Source organism: Theropithecus gelada, chromosome 10, assembly GCF_003255815.1.
Source record: "Theropithecus gelada isolate Dixy chromosome 10, Tgel_1.0, whole genome shotgun sequence".
Classification (NCBI taxonomy): domain Eukaryota; kingdom Metazoa; phylum Chordata; class Mammalia; order Primates; family Cercopithecidae; genus Theropithecus; species Theropithecus gelada.
Genome location: NC_037678.1, coordinates 59,873,937 through 59,893,612, shown reverse-complemented (window position 1 = coordinate 59,893,612; position 19,676 = coordinate 59,873,937). Strand labels below are relative to the sequence as shown.

At 42.7% G+C, this 19,676-nt stretch overlaps 1 protein-coding gene across 2 annotated transcripts in view; it reads right to left on the bottom strand.

The window, feature by feature from the left end:
- Positions 1-19,676, bottom strand: part of PTPRT (protein tyrosine phosphatase, receptor type T) — a 1,113,081-nt gene that overhangs the window by 694,603 nt on the left and 398,802 nt on the right. For both annotated transcript variants that reach the window (XM_025399269.1, XM_025399270.1), the window contains exons 3-4: positions 14,625-14,896; positions 2,601-2,682 (exon numbers count right to left, since the gene is read on the bottom strand). In XM_025399269.1, coding sequence (XP_025255054.1) covers positions 2,601-2,682; positions 14,625-14,896 — 354 coding nt within the window. The remainder of the gene's footprint in view (positions 1-2,600; positions 2,683-14,624; positions 14,897-19,676) is intronic.

Here is a 19,676-nt window from a genome sequence, read left to right as displayed (position 1 = left end):
TTTCTTAGTCACTTAAGTATCACCGTGCCTAGGAAAGTTCTTAACACATAGCTGACATACGCGCTTGCTGAAAGAAAGAATAAAAACCTGGGCTAGGTATGGACTGAGCACTGGTCCTTAGGAAAGGAACTTTGCTAGGCCCTACTCAACTCCACATGATTCATGAGCTGTGGATATACCTCAGGCATTATATATACTGCCAGTATTTGTCCATATAGTGAAGTGAATTTTTTCCAATTCCAGCCACTCCTATGGGGTCTTCACATAGTGGTTTCTGGGAAGTTTATGCTTAAGCTGCCTCAACACTGAGATTGAACCCAACAGAAGCACATTATGTGGACATAAAGCCAGGATCATGCCTTTCTGAGTTATATCCCATGGTCCATTTGCTGGGTAACTGGCTCTCAGCAACTTCATAACCATGCAACCCACACCCCTCTGCAGGAGGAGGGTGAGGTTGTCAGGAGAATTCTAACTTCAGGAGCAGCCCCAGTGAAAGGAGAATTTCAAGAGGACTCATGAGACTTTGGGGGGTGGACAGTCATTCCAGTGCCCTCCAGAGAACCCTCTCCCATGGATATTTATCAAAGATAATGGTGCATATGCTTGTGACAGCAAACCATGGTCAGTGCTTGGAGGTAAGGCAGAGCTTTTACCACTTTGGGCTTGAAGGTAGTTACGGCTTGACAGGTAGTTACGGTTTGACAGGTGTCAAGGTTGGGCATCAGGATGGAAGTGAAAACTCCCATTAGAGCACAAAGTTCTGGGATCCAGGTAGCAAGACTCATGCTATTTTCCTCTGGGAAAAGCCAGCTGTCACCCACTAGAAAGACAAAGTCCAAGCATCCAGCACAAGGTAAGAAGCAGGAACACAGGTAGATGTGGCAGAGGCAAGCATGCTCTGAGTGGATGGGATGTAGGCAGGGAATGAGGAAGACAGAAGGCATGTTTCAGAGAGACTACCTTGAAACTGGAGGTGGTGCAAGGTTGAGCGCATGCAATTAAATGGACCACAGGTAGCGTTGACATCTCCCAACACAGTTGCCCAGTCTTAGACCAAAGATCATTCTCCAATGAGCAGCTGATGCTGACTCCCATGAGTCCAGGGTGGCGAGTATTTCACCCTGGGGAAGGAGATTCATATGCCTATCTACTACATAAACCCTGCATAGCTGGGGGGATTTCTGGGATCCTCTTCACACGAAGTCTGGGTCAACAGAAACATTTCCTCAGGCATGAATGAATGACAGACCCATCTGAGAAATTCTAAAAGACTCAGGAAGTAACCCAGAGGGTAGGGACTCTCAGCCAGTGCAACGAAGAGCCCAGTAGCATATCAGCATTCCTAAGATACCAGTTGCTTCTTGGGAAAGAGGATCTGTCCTGCACAGGACCCAAACAGAGTTTCTCAAAATAACGTTCAGAACTTGTAATGTGTTCCAAATTCCTTCAGAGAAGGGGCTCTAAGACAGTGAGTCAGACAATGGCATTCTAGTGCCAGGCAGAGGGAGGGAAGTTACATCTGAGGGTCTGACAAATTCATTGCAGCAGAAATGGAAAGTCATGTCAATTAAAGCAACATGGATGAGGCTGAAATCAGAATAGTCCCTAAATGGGAGGATTGAGAAGCACATAAGGAGAGGAGGACCCATGATGTCTCTGGAGGCAGCAGCAAACTGCACCACAGCCCAAAGCATGACACATGGCCATATGGGAGGAGTGGAGAGAGCCCACAGGGGATTACCTAGAACTGGATGGCTGCCGAGAAACTACTGGGAATCTCCAATCTGTAGAACACTAACAAACTCGTGGGCCTGGCATCCCAGCTACCCCTCCCAGGGGCTGTCATAATCTCCATGCAAATCAGTTTTATTTCAGTCCCCCCAACCAAATGTCACTGGGTATGATGTCATCTCAACTACCTGTACTCAGGACTTACGGCCTCCGAGATTTAGCAAACCCAGAAACCACATCTCCCTGCTGAAAAACATTCCAATGTCTGAGACTAAATATGGCAAAGAAGTGGATGGGTATGAAGGAGTGGCACGCCTTTGAGGACTCTTGACGCTGTACCATAAGTACTAACCACTATGAGAAATCTCCCTTTATGCCTACACGGAGCTGATGAGTATATTTAAAATTATTTTAAAAGAATTAATAGCTTCAGGGTACTTTTCTCTGTAAGTGAACAGTGTGCTAATTTGCTCAGTGTTTTGGTGGTGTTCTTTATTTTTTTAAAGACAATTGCACGAGATTCTATCCAAAGCCCTCTAATTCTTCCACTTCAGTGGTCTGAATCCCACTAATAAACAATCAGGACTTTAGACTCCCTTAATAATGGAGAGAGATTCAAATAAAGATGCTTTGCCACTCTCTGCAAATTCCTGGAGGTGCTGCCTGTTGAACAGGCCGGTAAAATTATGGATTTATTCAGGACTGATTGCATTGAGTATGTAAGCATTTCTGAAGGATTAAAAGAAAGAGAGAGAGAGAGACAGAGAGAGATGTTTGTGAGCTGAATGAACGGAGAGGATTGCAGGCTCTATGCTACCCAGTCTGGCACGGATCAAGGCTGTGTTGGGAGGAAGGGACATACTTACTGCACGGATGAGCAAGGACCCGGACCTCGTCCACAGCAATGTAGCCAGGATGACCCTTCAATGAGACGGATTCAAATATCACCTGCAACACACAGGGCGGTAGTCAATTTCACAGAAACGGTTGTAGGCATTCATCATAGGAAGCTGCCCGGCCCCCAGCCCTTTATATTTCAACTTCCCATCAGAAGCTACCCAAGAAACCTTCTATTAAGACAGCACGCTACCCTGGCAATTGACTGGGATTTTCAACACAAGGCAAAAAGGCCACACTTTGGTAGCTAGCAAAGGAAGAGCCAGTTGCATGGAATATTTTTAATGAATTTCAGAAATAACACTTAGATGCAGGAAAAACAACCCAAACACTAAGGTCTTGGAAACCCCAATCTGTATCTTTTTCACTGCAGCTTCAAGGGTCAAGCCACAACTTGACCATCCTTCTACAGAGAACTACTTTCTAATATCCCAACTTTCTTATAAAGGATAAGAGAGATGCCTACTTTGGAAGTTACCATAAGCCAAGGAGGGTTTACCATGAGTTGATTCTACATTGCCAAGGAACGTATTACATTTGAATTTATAACACCACTCTTAAAAATACGTGGCAATCTACCTCTTGGTATCCAGGAGTAGAAGGCAACTGACTTCCACCTACACTGCTATTTCCATAAAAATTTTGTAATGTATTTAGCTTCCCTCATCACTCAACCCGTATCTTCACCAAGTAGATATCAATGTCTGTGTGGGTAGCACGACCAACATCCTTGACCTCTCTAGTTCCAATGGCCTTCTCCAATCCACTTTAGCCCTACTTTCACCTCATTTTTCACCTTCTGGAAATTGGAAATTTCACTTTCCCATACTCCAGCACAATCTCTACCCAGTCTTCTCCCAGTTGACTCCTCTTGACCTGCTCCTCAGGCACATGTGGTAGCCTGGACCTCTGCTTTTCTTATCTAATCCTTGGCTTATTAATGCAGAAGGCCCAGGCTACCATGTGAGCTCCTCAGACTCCATACGAGTCTCTCCTAAAGCACCCATTCCTTTGCACCTTTATTTCAGCTTTGCCAAGCCTACAACACAACTGCCTTCTGCAATCCTGTACCTTACACAACTGCTGCCCTTTCAACATGCACCCATGTAATCCCAGCAGACACCCACATCTTCAAGAGGCAAGAGGGAAAGAGAGGGACTGACTTCTAACTTTTTACCCATTGACTTGATATCCAACCACATCATTCCCTGCCTCTTCTTTGCAAGGAACACCAGTGCTCTTGACCCGGACTCTTGCTATATTTTCCAGCTTTTGGATTCTTTTTGGTTTTCTCTGTCTATCCTATATCTTCAAATCCTCCCTTTCATCCCTAATTCTGACATGTCAACAGCTTCTCCTATTCTTTAAAAACTACCCTTTAGCAGTAGGTTTTCTGTAATACCATCCAGTTGTGTTTCAGTAACACTTACAAATCTCAGTAGTTTTATCTTCATTCACTCCCAACATTCCCTGACTCTCCATTGCAAAATTTCAACCTAATATGATCTGGATTCCATGTTCCACACTTCCCCTAAAACTGCTTACACAGAAGATACTAAAAATCTTCTAATTGCTAAATCCCGTAGATATTTTCAGTCTTTATCTTACTTTAAGAAGGATGATAGTGCAGTGCTTAAACTCTGGTTCCAAGTACCTAGGTTCAAGTCCTGGCTGTGCCACTTGCTAGTTAGTGGTCTTGGGAAAGTTACGTTACTGCTCTGTGCCTCATTTTCTGCATCTTTAATTACAGTGTCTACCTCATTGGGTGACTTTTTAGATTAAGGGAGTTAACACCTCACTTAAAACAATGTATGGCACATGGTACATTCTCAAGAAATATTTACTAGAATTATTGTCACAACTTGACCATTCTTCTACAACTGTCAGTGTTCATGGACTCTCCATTTCTGGGTCTTTTTTCTATTTAGGCTCAGATAACACTTAATTCTTATGATTTTTCTCATGAATCTGGCCCTGTTCTACCATAGGTCTGTAGGCATTGCTCCTTCTCCATCTGCCTTCTAACGTGGGCTCCCGTTAGTCATCTTTTCACTGCATACGCTGTCCCTTCAACAGCTGCCAATGCACTGATAACTCCCAAGCCCAGCTCTGCACCCTAGATCTTTCACTCACACATCCATCTTACGTATCCAGTTCACAGATCCGTGTTTCTACCTAGGTAACACATCAATGACGTGAATGCAGCAGATTCCGCACAGCTTCCTCCTCAAATCTTTTCCCTCATTGACCAACGGGCCATTCTTTCTGAAATATGGAATATGGTAAGTGGCACTATGACCCATTCAGTCACCCAAGCTGGAGACCAGGGTGGGCCTCTCCTTCTGCCTCAGCCCTCATCTCCATTTTCCTTTTTATTCTACCTTATTAGCATTTCTCAAATGTTCCCATGTCATATATCTCTGCTATTAGGATGAAGCACTGGAAGCAGGCATTTTTTTTGAGGTAAAAAACCAGCCAGACATCAGAACCACTGCTCTTGTTCAAAGTGTCTTCAGTTTTCATCTCCAACACCTGACAGCCTCTAAAAAGCACCCTCCCTCTCCTGTGTTTTACTCCTCAGTTCAAGTCAGTGGATAGAATACAAGGTAGACGATGAGACCAACAGGAAAACCTCCCTGTGAAATCTTTTTGTGGCCTACGTGGTCACTCCAGGTCACTGGATTCAAAGACTAGTGTTCTCACCAGGGCCTGGAACTCCAACAGCTGTAACAAAAGAACTGTGGAGAACCAATGGGGACCACTGGAGATCATGGTGATGGCTGAAAAGAGGCAGCTTCCTTAGGTGATAGGATCTGTTGTGAAACAGCATGTGGCTGCCTGGGAGTTAGGTGAAGTGCCTTGGGGATGACAGTCACAACATAGAGCTGTTGCTCCAGCATGACGGCCACTCTGGAAGAATAGTTTACTAAGATAGCAGGGTCCTTCAGAGAGACTCAACAAACAAAATTATTCAAGAGGTAGAGGAAAGTTTGCAAAAGTAACGTGCTAGCCACTTCATCTTGCAGAGGGAAAAGTAAACAGAAAGCCTTCCTGTAAATAATCATGTGTCTAATTATATTTTTTAATAATTCGAAGGAAACCAAAAGCAAAGTTCATAGAAAAAAAAGCAAATAGAACATACACAGTAAATGCGTTTAAAAGAAATAGCACAAAAGCATTCAAACTGTGTAATAAAAATGACAAAATAAAGAAAAAATGTTTCTGTTGTGACAATAAATATAAATGGGTTAAAATACAGAAAAGCTCTCAGACTGTCTAAATAAACAAAGTCTAATTGTATGCTATAAGATGAACACCTAAAACAGAATGACTCAATAACATTAAAAAGAACAAGTTGAACAAAGACATAATAAAGAAATGCAAATAAACAGAAAGCAATTCTTGCAGAAATAATGTGAAAGCCTCAAAGTAGAATTTTAACTGAAAATAACAATGAAAAAATTAGGTGGATTAAATGGTCATTTAGAAAAAACACATTAGTCAAGAGACTTAAGTGGAGAAAATGATGTAAAAGACATGGGTTGAAGACTTTAACCTATGTCTTAGACTTTGACTAATCATATAGGAAAAAGCAAGTATATCTAACATAAATAATAATGTATTTCCTAGATATACGTTAATAAATATAAAGACAGAATGAAACTTCTATTCAAATGCTATGGCTCAGTTGCCAAAAAAAATCATATAGTAGGCTACAATATAACTTCAATAAATCCCTCGAAGAAGAAATTGTTTAGTTTTGGGCCTATACATTTTCTAACCAAATGAACTAAAGCTAGAAGTTAGTGACAACGTCTTAAAAACCAACTTATTTAAAGTTACACAATGCTTTCTTAATAACTATGATGTCAAGTGTGCTTTGCATGTTAGCAAAAATCTAAAACAAAATTAAAAGTCAAACGACAGGCTGAGAATAATATTTGTAACACCTGTGTCAGTTAATATGAAAATATTCTTTTTTGTGTGCAAAGGACTCTTGAGAATCAACAGAAAAATAAATAAACCATTCCAATTAAAAAGTGGCCAATGACTTCAACAGGTAATTCACAAAAAGAGGAAGTAAAAATGGTAATAATCTATGAATGTAATTGTGTAAAATGACACTGAGGGTGATCAGAAGGTGCCCCAGAAGACACCTACAACCTTGGAAGGAGATGATCACTCCATCAATATGCTTCTGATGTGAAGCTCCTAGCCACAGGAAGTCCCGCCCAGTAGATAGCCAGCTCCAGTTCCCAGGGACAGACACCACAAGGAGACAAGGTGATGCCAGGACCCTCGGAGATGGAAAGACCTGCCAAGGTGTCCTGAGGAGAGGGAGAATGGTTATCTCTGACCCAAGCACACTCTCAGGAAAATTCAACCAAGGCCCTCGAGGAATGAAAGTCAGGAAATGGGAGAGTCAGGGGAGTGAGTAGAGAAGTCTAGAGGTGACTCTGGTGTAGCGTTTTCCTCCTGTCTTCAAGAGGCAGGGGAGTAGGGATGGGATGGGGAACTCACACAGGCCATGCATACCCAGTGGCACTCCAAGTCAGTATATGGAGGGCGAGACCCTGAGTACAGGGACTAGAGCAGAGGGCCCAGACTGAGAATTCCAACTTCTCTGTAGATGCTCTTCAACTCCGAGGCTGCCATGTGGACCTACCGTCTATTGCACATGCTCCAGCCCATGGGTCTCATTAGAGACCTCCTGGTGCAGGTGTTGAAGAGATGGGGCTTGCATGGAAAGGTGAAAACCTCTCCCTGTGCATGAGGACTTGTGCAAAGCCAGGAAGCAATTCCCCACAAGAGGCTCTGAGATGAGTGATGCGCAACCCCTCCAAAAAGTGGTTTTGGTCACTTGGAGGAGGGTGTGGATTTATCAGGCCATGGTTTAAAAGACCTGGTGCTTTAACTTCATCTTTTATAGTTCTCGAGCAGAAAACTTGAATGGCAAAAATTTCAAGGGGCTGCAAACATCTTCAGGAGAAGAGAAAAATGCTGTCACATCAGAACTCCTCAAATATACATATTATCATGGGGAGAGATTGCTTAGGGTAAAATTAAGTGAGATACTTTTTACCATATCAGCCCAAGGAGACCTGTATAAGACAAGGAGGAGGATTTGATGCTTAGTGGAAAGAAGTGGGATGGATAAGGGAGCAGGTGGAATAGAATTCCAAGGGTGGTAGAGTAGGCCCCTCACTGTGATAAACTCCACTCCACTGTGATAAACTCCACTCCACTCCAAGCTACTAAATCTACAGAGTGCCAGATAGCAGGGATTTCCTGGGAAAGGGACTGAGTTTCAAGTCCAGTTGAACCAAAGCTGGGTGAGTCCTTAATTTCAGCGGCCTATATAGTGATTATAACTACTGAATAAGATATAATTTTCTGTAGGCAGGTGATAGAGACTAGGGCAAGCAGATGGTTGCAAAATTAACAGAAGTTCTTTTAATTTTTTTTTAATCCTGAAATAGAAAAGTTCAGAATCATTAGAAAATATGAAATCAAATTAGTATCACCTAGAAAGGAGCTGTGATCTGAAGTACACGTGACTTAATAGCCATTCAGCACTAAGTGGTGACCACATTTAATAATAATGTATTGTGTATTTCAAAATTGCTAAAAGAATAGATTTTTTTTAGTGTTCTCAGTACACAAAAAAAGTTAAGTTGGTGAGGTAATGGATATGTTCATTAGTTTGATTAAGTATTTCTATAACACATACATAGATCAAAATATCACACTATACCCTATAAATACACACAATTAATATATGTCAATTAAAAGTAAATAAGCCCCTGCTTTCCCAAGAAAAGGCGCATGTCAGGAGATGGCTGGTAGAGGTTAGGTTCTTACCCCAGGCCTTGCCAAAAGTCTGGTGCCAGAAAGCTTACTAATGAGAAACAGGAAATTTCAATGTTTATTAGAGAGCTAAAAGTCAATTTTAGAACTATAAAATATGACTTTAATAAATTAATACTGAAACCATCAGGTCCTAAGCCCAGTAATTCATATTTAGCCCACAGAATCATATGTACAGGACCAGATCTCCAGGTCTGGTGAATTTTAAAACCCATTTTGCTAGTGTCTTTGGATTTTCTGATAGGCCCCCTTTTCTTGCCACTGTACCTATGTGTGCATGTGCAAGTGTGTTTTGAATCTGAGAGTCTGTGGATGTTTGCCCCTATGTGTGCACTCTGCGGTGTTTGTGGCTAAGTGAGTATCCATTAGTGACTGTGTGTGTATAACATATCTCCAAACTGCTGCTTGCAGCCAAGGAAATGTAATGAAGCTGCAGTAGCCAACAACGTTCTAATCAGAAAATTCTCCCAGATGAAGCTGCTTATCCAAGGGATGGCAAGGAGGTTACTGAGTACAGGCTAAACAACAATGGCTATTTATTTTAAAAGGGCTTCCTTCCTCCTTCCCCTTTCTTTCTTTTGCCCTCTTTTCCTTTTTTCTTCCTTCCAACAATTGCTGAGGCCCACTGCAAGCCTGCTGATAGGGTTTGGCTCTGTGTCCCCACCCAAATCTCATCTTGAATTATAATCCCTATAATCCACACATGTTGAGAAAGGAACCTGGTGGGATGTGATTGAATAATGGGGGTGGTTTCCCCCATGCTATTCTTGTGGTAGTGAGTGAGTTACCACAAGATCTGATGGTTTTATAAGTGTTTGACAGTTCCTCCTTCACCAGCCCTCTCTTGCCTGCCACCATGTAAGACATGCCCGCTTCCCCTTCTGCCATGATTGTAAGTTTCCTGAGGTCTCCCTAGCCATGCAGAACTGTGAGTCAATTAAACCTCTTTTCTTTATAAATTATCCAGTCTTGGGGCAGTTCTTCATAGCAGTGTGCGAACAGACTAATATACCTGACATGATGATACATATATGTTCTCTAATTCCATTTGCAGAAGGGCCTGTCATACCTAATATCCTCTCCGTTCTACTGATGAAGAAACTGTGATTCTGAAATATGACAGGATATAGCTAACATTACACACCTAGGAAGAAGATTCTCAGCAAGGGCAAGCTATTTTCCCTAAAGGCAAAGCAGAGCTTAGAGCCAGACGACCTAGGAAAGATTATGGGGATCTGAATTTACCAATAGTGCTTCCTACGCTGGAAGATAGGACATGTTGCTACCTAATAGAGGGGGCTACTGCACAGATCTCATGCCTCTCATAGGGTGTGAACATAGAGGGTACTCCAGAAATGTCCTTTTCCCTCCATGCCTCATCAAAAAGCATGGAAATGGTGTGACTGTCCCAGTACTGCGTCAATTTTCTTGTTCATTGTACTTCCACCTGTGGCCCCATCCTGTACCCATTTGCATCTGGTCCTATATATCGGGTTTCTAATTGGAACCTTAAAGCCTCACTGACCATGCCTGTGAGCTTTTAGAGACACTTGATGTCTATAGTCAATGATACAGTGGTGACAGTCTAGGGAGTAGGGTATCTGGGATCTGCTCTCAGCTTTGCCAATAATTTGCTATGTGCTCTTGGACTTCACTATGCAACTCTGGACATCAGCTTTATCATGTACATCAGGGTTCAACTATGGCCTGGAAGCCAAATCCAGCCCACCACCTGTTTTTGCACATAAAGTTTTGTTGGAACACAGCTGGGTCCATTCATTTACATATTATCTATGACTGTTTTCATAGTACAATGGCAGAATTGAGTAATTGCAACAGAAACTGTATGGCTTGCAAAGACTAAAATATTTTCTTTCTGGCCCTTAAAAGAAAATGTTTGCCTTATCTACAAAATGAGGATAAACCTAAGTCACATGTGCCAGTATGCATTCTGTAAATGTCTATGGATAGGAAGACTATATAATTTATCACTGAAACTGGGGCACACTATGAAATGGATGCTCTTAATTTCACTAGGATAATGGGAGTAAACCAGGGTTGTCCCAGAAAACCGAGATGTAGGGCCACTGGTCTGCAGAATACTATCTCTATAGTCAGGTGGTCATCCGACAAAAAGAGGGCCAAGATCAAACTTAGAGGAAAGACAGTAAGTTAAACACCAACAAATCCATTTATTTCTGACTCCTCAGAACTCCCACATGGGTAATTGTGAGTCTCCTAGAACCGGATACATCACACAGCTTTTTCAAAATGCTGTGACCTCCACCACATCAGCCTTCACTACAGAGAGTCTTGGGGAACAAATGTTCCACAGAGCACACTCTACAAGTCATACACTGGGTATTCTTCCCAGAACATACAAGCAAGAACTGATCCCCTTGTTCATGCAACTGTGCAGGTGGAGAATATAGGGCTATATGCTTAATGCAATTCTGAGACCCCAAAAGCTCTGAAAACAAGGTTCTTCACCTTAGTATTATACAAAGTAATTTGGTGGTAAAACCTGAACATAGTCGAATTGGCCTGATACTACTTGCAGTCTTTATTTATCCCATTTCTTGTGAGAATGTGTAAGTTTTGCTGTAGAAATATTAGATTTGGTTACAGGGTACTGCCTCAGACCCTACCAGGGTTGTTATAAAATACAGAAGATATGTCAATATATTACTAAATTCCAAACATTCTGAATTCCGACACATATCTGACACCATCAGTTTCAGATAAAGGTTTGTACTAAAACATATTACACAAAAGGAAAAGACACAGAAGTAATGAGGCCAAAGGTATATAATTTGTCTCAAAACATCTAGGGTAAAACAGGTCACACTGTGGGTAACACACGTTAAAAACAAAGGACTCTCCTTTTAGCCACTTTCATTCATAGGTTCCTGCTGTTGAAAAGAAGGGAATAGGGGCTTAACGTCACACTAAATGACAACGGTCTACCCTGACCACCCCAAGGCCAGCTCTGTCCCACTCACCTCTGTGTTACCAATGCCTGAACTGGCCTGGCTCATGCAGGAAGTAAAACGGCTGACAAGTAGATGAGAATAGAGAGCGAGTGGCTGAATGATGGTGTGATGAGTTCTTCCAAGAATTCACTCTCTCTTTTTCTCTTTTCTTCTCTTTCTCACTGCCTCTTTTATTTCTGCTCTCTTCCTAACTTTCTTAACTTCCTGCCTCTGGCTCTTGGCCACCCATGGGCAGGCCAAGGAGATGAGGTTGGGGGAGAAGCAATGGAAACATGGTCACAAACAGGGCTATTTAGGACCATCTCCCAGGCTGCTTGGATATCTCCAGGGTTGCAGGAGTAATCTGTGCTGTTCGACAATCCCTGCCACAAGTATCTTATTATCTACTCCTTTAAGTCTCCTGACAAAGAACTCCAAAGTAAAAACCTTAAGAAAACCCTCAACACAGACCAAGGCACTACAAGAGACAGTTGCAAGATTCTCCAGCAATGGAGGATGAGAATGAGCAGAACCAGCACCCCATAAAGGCCAGGTCCCTTCTGAGAGCCCAGCCTTGGAGTCACCCCCTTCAACTCCCCACCCACATGCTCTAGGCATGGCTAAGCCTTTCAAGAACTCTACTAGGGGAAATTGTAGAGCCAAGTGGTTAAGAATTATGATCTGTAGTAATTTGACAACCACCAGCTACTGAAGTGTGGCTAATGAGACTGGGAAACTGAACTTCTCATTTTACTTAACTTCAGTTACCTTAAAATTTAATTTAAAAACTGATACCTAATTCACTTAAGAATATTTGGAACAACTTGTGTATATGTATCCACTTCTTCAGCTATACATTTTATGAATCTAAATACAGATCAGTATTACTAATGAAAATAAAACATTTAAATTGAGACTTACTGTAAGTGTAAAATATAGACTGAATTATAAAGACTGATAGGGAGAGAGCAGAAAACATCTCACTAATAATTGTTTAGATTGATTACATGTCGAAGTGATAGTATTTTGGATACATTGGGTTAAGTAAAGTATATTATTAAAATTGGGAGGCCAAGGCGGGTGGATCACAAGGCCAGGAAATCGAGATCATCCTGGCTAACACGGTGAAACCCCGTCTCTACTAAAAATATAAAACATTAGCCGGGCTTGGTGGCGGGTGCCTATAGTCCCAGCTACTCAGGAGGCTGAGGCAGGAGAACGGCGTGAACCCGGGAGGCAGAGCTTGCACACACACAAATTAATTTCACTGATTTCCTTTTACTTTTTAATGTGGCTACTAAACATTTATAAATGGCACGTGTGGTTCCCATTATATTTATATTGGATTATACTAGCTTAGACAGTGAAATCAAACAGAATGGATAAAAAGCAAGGCACTACCCCCGTTAGAGCTTGGGTTATCACTTACCATTTCTGAGCCTTCGTTTCATCGCCTATAAAATGGGTATAGTAGTACCTGCCTCAAAGGATTGTTGTGAAGATTAAATGAGGTAATGTATGTGAAATATTTTGTACTGTGCCTGGAACATGATAAACACCCAATGAACGGTAGGTATCATCATCACCACCATCACCATCATCATCATAACCTCTCCCCGATTTCTAAAAGGAATTTCAGGAAATGCATCATGAAGAAAAATAAAATTATTCTAAAAGGAAATCACAAGCCATTGAGGATAAAATTGAAATATGCATGGCAAAAATCCAGGTTAAATATTGAGGGTAATTGAGTATTAAATTCTGATTTCTCGTTACCAAGGCAAAAGGGAATAAAGCTTGAATTGTCTCATTAAGGTAAACCCAACAAGTGATCTCAATAGATAAATGTATTCCTAACACTAAAATCTGGAAGAACTGTACCATGGATATTAACTTGGAAGAAGTCTAAGAAGCCCTCAGCCACTGGTTCATCTTCTGCTTCCAATGCTAGAGAAATTTCTCCAAAATGCAGATGTGACTGCCTCACTCTCTAATCTAACACCTTTCAACAGTGCCCGTGGTGATTAACTGCAAATGAGCACAGGGTATCTTACTGGGATGATGAACATGTTCTGGACTGGTTTACGATGACGGTTGCACAATTCAATAGGTTTTCTAAAGTCACGGGATTGCATACTTAAAATAGGTGGATTCTGTGATATGTACATTTTACCTTAATAACATTGTTAAAACAATAATAAAACTTTCAACAGCCCCAAGCCAAGACAATGTGGAGAGTGTTCCTCTAAGCATGCTTTATGGATTGGTGCCAATCTGTGCAATGTGTGCATCAGTTCACAAGGAGATAAGGAAGGAAAGAGGGAGAGGTTTAGGAACTGTGACGGCAATTTGTCATTGCCATGATTTTTTTTTAACCACCGTTTATAAGAGTATTGCTCCACAAAGAGCGGGGAGGAAAAGCATCCCCTCGCCATGGGCAGTAGGAACAGCACTGCTTTAAGCTAAGTTCCATCCATTAGCCTGACATTAAAAGCCCCCCATGATCCGCTTGTCCCTGCAGGCTGATCTCCCTGTCTGTCCCCTTTGCAACGTACCTTAAACAACTTAGACTTTCCAAACTCTGCCATCTTCTATCATCCACCCCTCTAGCTCATCGGACACACTGTCCTTGACAACTCAAATGCCTTTCCCTCCCTGCCTTTTAAAATAAATTTGTATTCATTCTTCAAGATTCGTCTTAGATGTCATCTCCTCTTACAAACCATCCTAATTGCCTTCCCTAGCAAACACCCCATTCCCCAGAGGGTGATCTTTGACTAGTTAACTCATCTCTCCAAACCTCAATCTTTTCATCCATAAAGTAGGATAGTACTAGAACCTCCTTCATCATGTCATAAGCACTGACTTTATAAAAAGGAATCAGTGCCTATGTTCCTCCAGCATCGTCAGGAGCCACACGCATCCTGGTATATTGTCATTTTATTTACATATCAGTCTTTTCCTACAAACAATGAATTCAAGTGGGGCAGGGGCTATATTGGGTCACCTCTGCAGAGCTTGGCTAGGAGGAGAAGCCCAGTAAACATGAGTAAATAAATGAAGTCCTTTCTAGACCCAGCACCTGTATGGAGAGCAAGAGGTGTATAGATATATCACTAATTTTCAAACATAAAACCATGGTAAATGCCATACCTGATAGAAATGCGGCCAGAAAGTGCTGATGGCGAGCTCTGCCTTCACCCAGCCCTCAGTGACGACCCCGGACACATTCCAGACGGGGTTCCCTTGGGGGCCACCATTCACCTTCACGTAGACGTTCAAGGCCCCTGGGCTGGACCTGTCACGGCTGGAGAAGTAGTAATGGAAGTCGATGCAGTGGGTATCATTCTCCTTCAGGGTCGGCAGGAGAAGGTGGGCCTTCTGGCCAGAGGCTCTCCCAGAGCTGTTCACCATCATGAAAGATCCTGGAGACCCACAAAGCAGGTGGGAAGTAGAGACAAAGATAAAGTAAGAAAATACTTCTGAAAACCAGTCATACCCATAAACATGGTGGCCAGAGGAGCGGCCACAGATCAAGTCAGTCTAGGAGGGCCTGGGTGATCCTGTGAAAGCCACATCTCTCTGAGCCTAAGTATCCTCTTCTGTATTTGGGAATAAAAAATCTATTCAATAAGGTGGTTTTAAGAACTAAGAGATGGTAACATGTATGAAATATTTCTACAAGGTGCTACTATTGCTATTTGCAGAAAACATAGCTACTATTACTGTTGGCAGAAAACATCTCCAAACATTCAAAATGTTGTCTTGTATAGATGAAGTGAGCCTCTTTTGAGTTGCTTTGGCAAATTAAATGGTTGTTTCCAATTCTTTATCCCTCCTGGATCCATGTCCCTTGCCACTGGCTTTGCAGTTCCTTCCAGCAGAAACAGAGGGTATATCCCCATCCCTTGACTTTGGGCTCTACCATATGACTTGCTTTGGTCAATAGAACGCTAACAGAATGACTCAAGCAAAGGTTAAAATGTGCTCGCCCTGCTGGGCTTACTGCCTTGCACTACTGCTACCTTTCATGAGAAGAATGTGCCCCCAGTAGCTGCTGCCCCTTTCAGCTTGGGATGAAGAATACATACATGGAAGATACCTGACTTGAACCGAGAGTAAAGAACCAAGCCATGCCACCCCTGCAGCTGGAATCACAGCCACATGGCCCAAAAGCCCAACCTAGATCAGCCAATCTACAATCAATGCACAGTTCCATGAGAGCTAGAATAAATGCTTATTGTTTGCCACCGAGTTTCTTCTCAGTGTGTCATGCAGCTTATTGTGACAATAGCTTATTGATAAAGCTGCCTGAGAGGGCAGACTCATGAAAGAAACCATGAGGGGGCACATTTCAGTTCAGTGTACAAAGAACTTTCTAACAAGTGAAGTTGGTGCAAAATAGAAAGGACTGGCCAGAGATAAAGTGAGTCCCCATCAATGCAGGTGGCAAAACAGAGGCTGGACAAATTAAAGAGATAGTTAAGGAAATTTCACAAGCAACTGGGAGGGCTGAGCTCTGTGTCTTAGAGTCTTACGATTCTATGAAATAAACTGCATCATGAAACACAGCAGATAAACTCAGGTGATTCCAGAAGGAATGTTTCCACCTAGAAAAACACTAAAATCTTCAATTCAGAAACAAACTTTAAGACCACTTATCCTCAGCCAAGGTGAGCTACTTCAATAGCTAAAAGTCACCTAATTCTTTCACTCTAATACCAAAAAGACTAACAGCTCCCAGTTAATAAGTGCTGGGAAACCTGTAACTTCTTGGGATTCTAGAAGGTACCAATCAAATCCTGTCTCCTGCAGGTTCTGAGTGAATTTAAAAACAGACACGAGAGAGAGAAAGAGAAAGAGAGAAACAGAGAGAGAGGAGTTCAAAACCTCCACATCGTTATTCACAAAGTAACTTGGACTTAAGGCCAAATTAGACTTTCTGCATGTTCCCCCTGAAGCACCATGCAGAGCAGGGGGATGGCCACGGACCCACCCTCCAACTCTGCCCAGATCCCTAGGGCCACAGCTGTCTTACTGGGATGACCACTTAGGATAGCTGGGTGGGCTTGTACCACAAAGCAGCCAGGTGAAAAGCACAGAGAAACATAAGCCAGTGGCTAACAGGTTTTTGCCATCCTACCAATGAGAAAAATGTTTGTGTAAATATAAGGGATACAAGTTCAGCTGTGTTACATGGACATGCTGCATAGTGGCGAAGTCTGGCCTTTTAGTGTGACTAGCAACCAAATAATGTATATTGTATCCATTAAGTAATTTCTCATTTCTCACCCCCCTCCCACCCGCCAACCCTTCCAAGCCTGTATATCATTTTACACTCTGCATCCACGTGTACGCATTATTTAGCTACTACTTCTAAGTGAGAACAGGCCGTATTGATTTTCTGTTTTGGAGTTACTTCACTTAAGATTATTGTCTCTAGTTCCATCCATATGGCCGCAAAAGTCATGATTTCAGAATACGTAGCACCGCCTGGGGAAGGAGCCACTGGAAGTGGAACAAAGGTGTGGGTGTCTTTGCCAGTGTTTCTAAGGGAGTAAAGCTTCCTAGTTTTATGGCCTTGCAGTAACACAAGGTAAGCAGAGAGATGTCTGTATATGTCAGGGAAGTTATCAAATTATCATAAACTCGCAATGGGGCAGCTAAAAAGGAGCAATTACAGGGGCAGAAATTGAGGCTTAGAGATGAGACAGAGCCTGCATCCATGCCCATATCTGTCTGCTGGCCAACATGCCACAGGGTTCCAGAGGGTTTCCTTGAACAGATAAGTAGCAACTCACAAGCCCCACAAAGGGTTTGTGACTGTCTCTGCCACTGAGGAGTAGCACATCTCCCAGCAGAGGAAGCAGCCTGAGAAGCAAAGTGTCTCTCTCCTTTCTGAATCCCATGATACCCGCATGCACATTTCAGCTGCTGTCCTCCTGCCAATTCACACCGCAGGCACATGTACCCTTGGCTCCTTACGATCCACTGTAGAGAGACTTGGGAAGGTTTTCCTTTCACCAGCTCATGTTCCCACCTCTTTCCATCCTAGCTTCAGTAGCAGGGCAGGCTCGCTGAGGAGGTAGAGATTGCCCTGTTCCATGTAGCTTCATGTACAACCCTGTAACATTGTTCTGGGCACACAGCTAGATTATGTCTTCCAGCCTCCCTTTAGCATTTGGTGGGGACGTGCAACTGAGTTCTAGATAATGGGGCATGAGTATGACGTTTGCCACTTTCCAGGCCTGGTCGGTAAAAGCTGCCTCCTTCTCATTCCCACACCTCCATACTAAATGATCTTGCCTCTCAAAGACTGGTCCTTGGACCAGCCATCCCAGTGTCACCTGGGAGCTTGTGAGAAACAAGAATCTGATATCCACCCCCAGGCCTAATGAGTCTGGATCTGCATTTTATCAAGATCCCCAGGGGATCTGCATGTACATAAAGTGGTGAGAATCACTGGCCCATTCTATTTTCCCATCTACCAGCTGAATGTCCTGGATCTCAGGAGCCTAGGGGAGGGCAGAGCACCATAAAAGAAACCAGGTCCCTGAATGAGCACAACCACAGAGAAGGCTACTCACCTATTAGGAGCACTCATCTTGGATTTTAAGTAAAGATGGAATAAACTGTCATTCAGCTACAAGTGCCTTTATTCAAGGCAATAGGATGTGGAACAGTAGCTACTAAGCAAAGGTGCAAGACAGTCTACGTAAGGATATCATGAAGAGCAGCAAGCCTGGGGGGTAACTTGGGAGGCATTTGAAATAGAGAGAACAGCCCAGGCAAAGGCACAGAAACATCCAGCAAAGCTAGTGTAAGGTCTTAGGGGTGGGATCCAGTGGCCATCTCTAGCCCCTTGCACATGTAGCCCACCTTATACAGGTCTGATCACACCCTCCAGAAAGGAAGGCAGCCGTATCTGCCAGTTGAGCCCAAGCCCTCCACTAGAGACTGTTCAGGAGTGAAAACCCTTATATATCATCAACTCTGTGGGTCCCGCTTTGATCAACAGGTTGGCATAATTAATATCATCCCAGGGCTGTCAGTTTCCCGGAGATCAAAACTGAGCTGGTCATTACGCCAAGATCAGTCAGAAACAAGAAAGAGAAAGACTGTAAATACATTCTTTTCCCTTCTCCCTTAAAAAAAAAAAAGTCTACTAACGTGATAAGGAACATAAAACAGCATTAGTTTCCTCATAGTTATTATACATAGCACTGAAAGTTGTGGAATTAAACCAGGAAGTACTCTCTGGCTGGTGATAAATTTTGCATTTTTCCCCTTCGTGCATAATAATGCCTTGATAAGCGCCTCGTTATTGATGTGTCTGCAACACAGATCCCCTTTTTGGAGGCAAAACGCTTCTCCATAGCAGATGGCAGCTATTGTGTTTACACATGAGCACCTCAGGATTGCATTTCCTCACGTCGGCAGTAAAAAGAAAGTCCTAATTGAGTTTTTAATGGCTTTGCACATTGTTCATTAAGATTACATGAGTGTGCTCGGCGACTGGCAGCTGAGGGCCTTGGGCACCAAGAGCTCAGCGCGGTCCCTGCAGACAGGTGGCCCCGCCAGCTCCCAGTGCCAGCACCCACTTGAAGGGAATGGATGCTGGTGGGGCCTCAAATGCTACCAAAAGCCAAGCAGCTGTGGTGGCACGAAACGAGTCCTGGATCTTCAGTCAAGGAAACTGGGTTTTACTCCCACTTCTGTCGTTTCTTAGTTGTGTAACTTTGAGCAAGTCACTAAAATTCCCTGGGCCTCAATGTCCCCATCTATAAAATGGGATAATGAAACCTACAGATCAAAGTTGTTTGTTTTCTGTGAATACTAAGTAAAAATGGTACTTAATAAATGCTAATTTTATAACAGATAGCCAATAGCAGGTAACAGTGAGCCCAATGCAGTTTATAAAACCTAATGTTTACTGAGAACTTATTATGTGCCAGGCATTGATCTAAGCATTGTTTAACACCCTAATGAGGTGGTGCCATGCTATCTCTGTTTTAAAGCAAGGAATACGAAGGAACAGAAAGGTGAAGTCATTTTCCTAAAGCCACGTAGCCAGAAAGTGGTAAATACTCAAATCAATTATTGCTTCTTAGAAAGCAGAGACTACTGGGTCTAGAAATGCACTGTCCTAACCAGTAGCTAGTAACACCATATGCCTATTTAAAATAATTAAAATTAAGTAGAAAA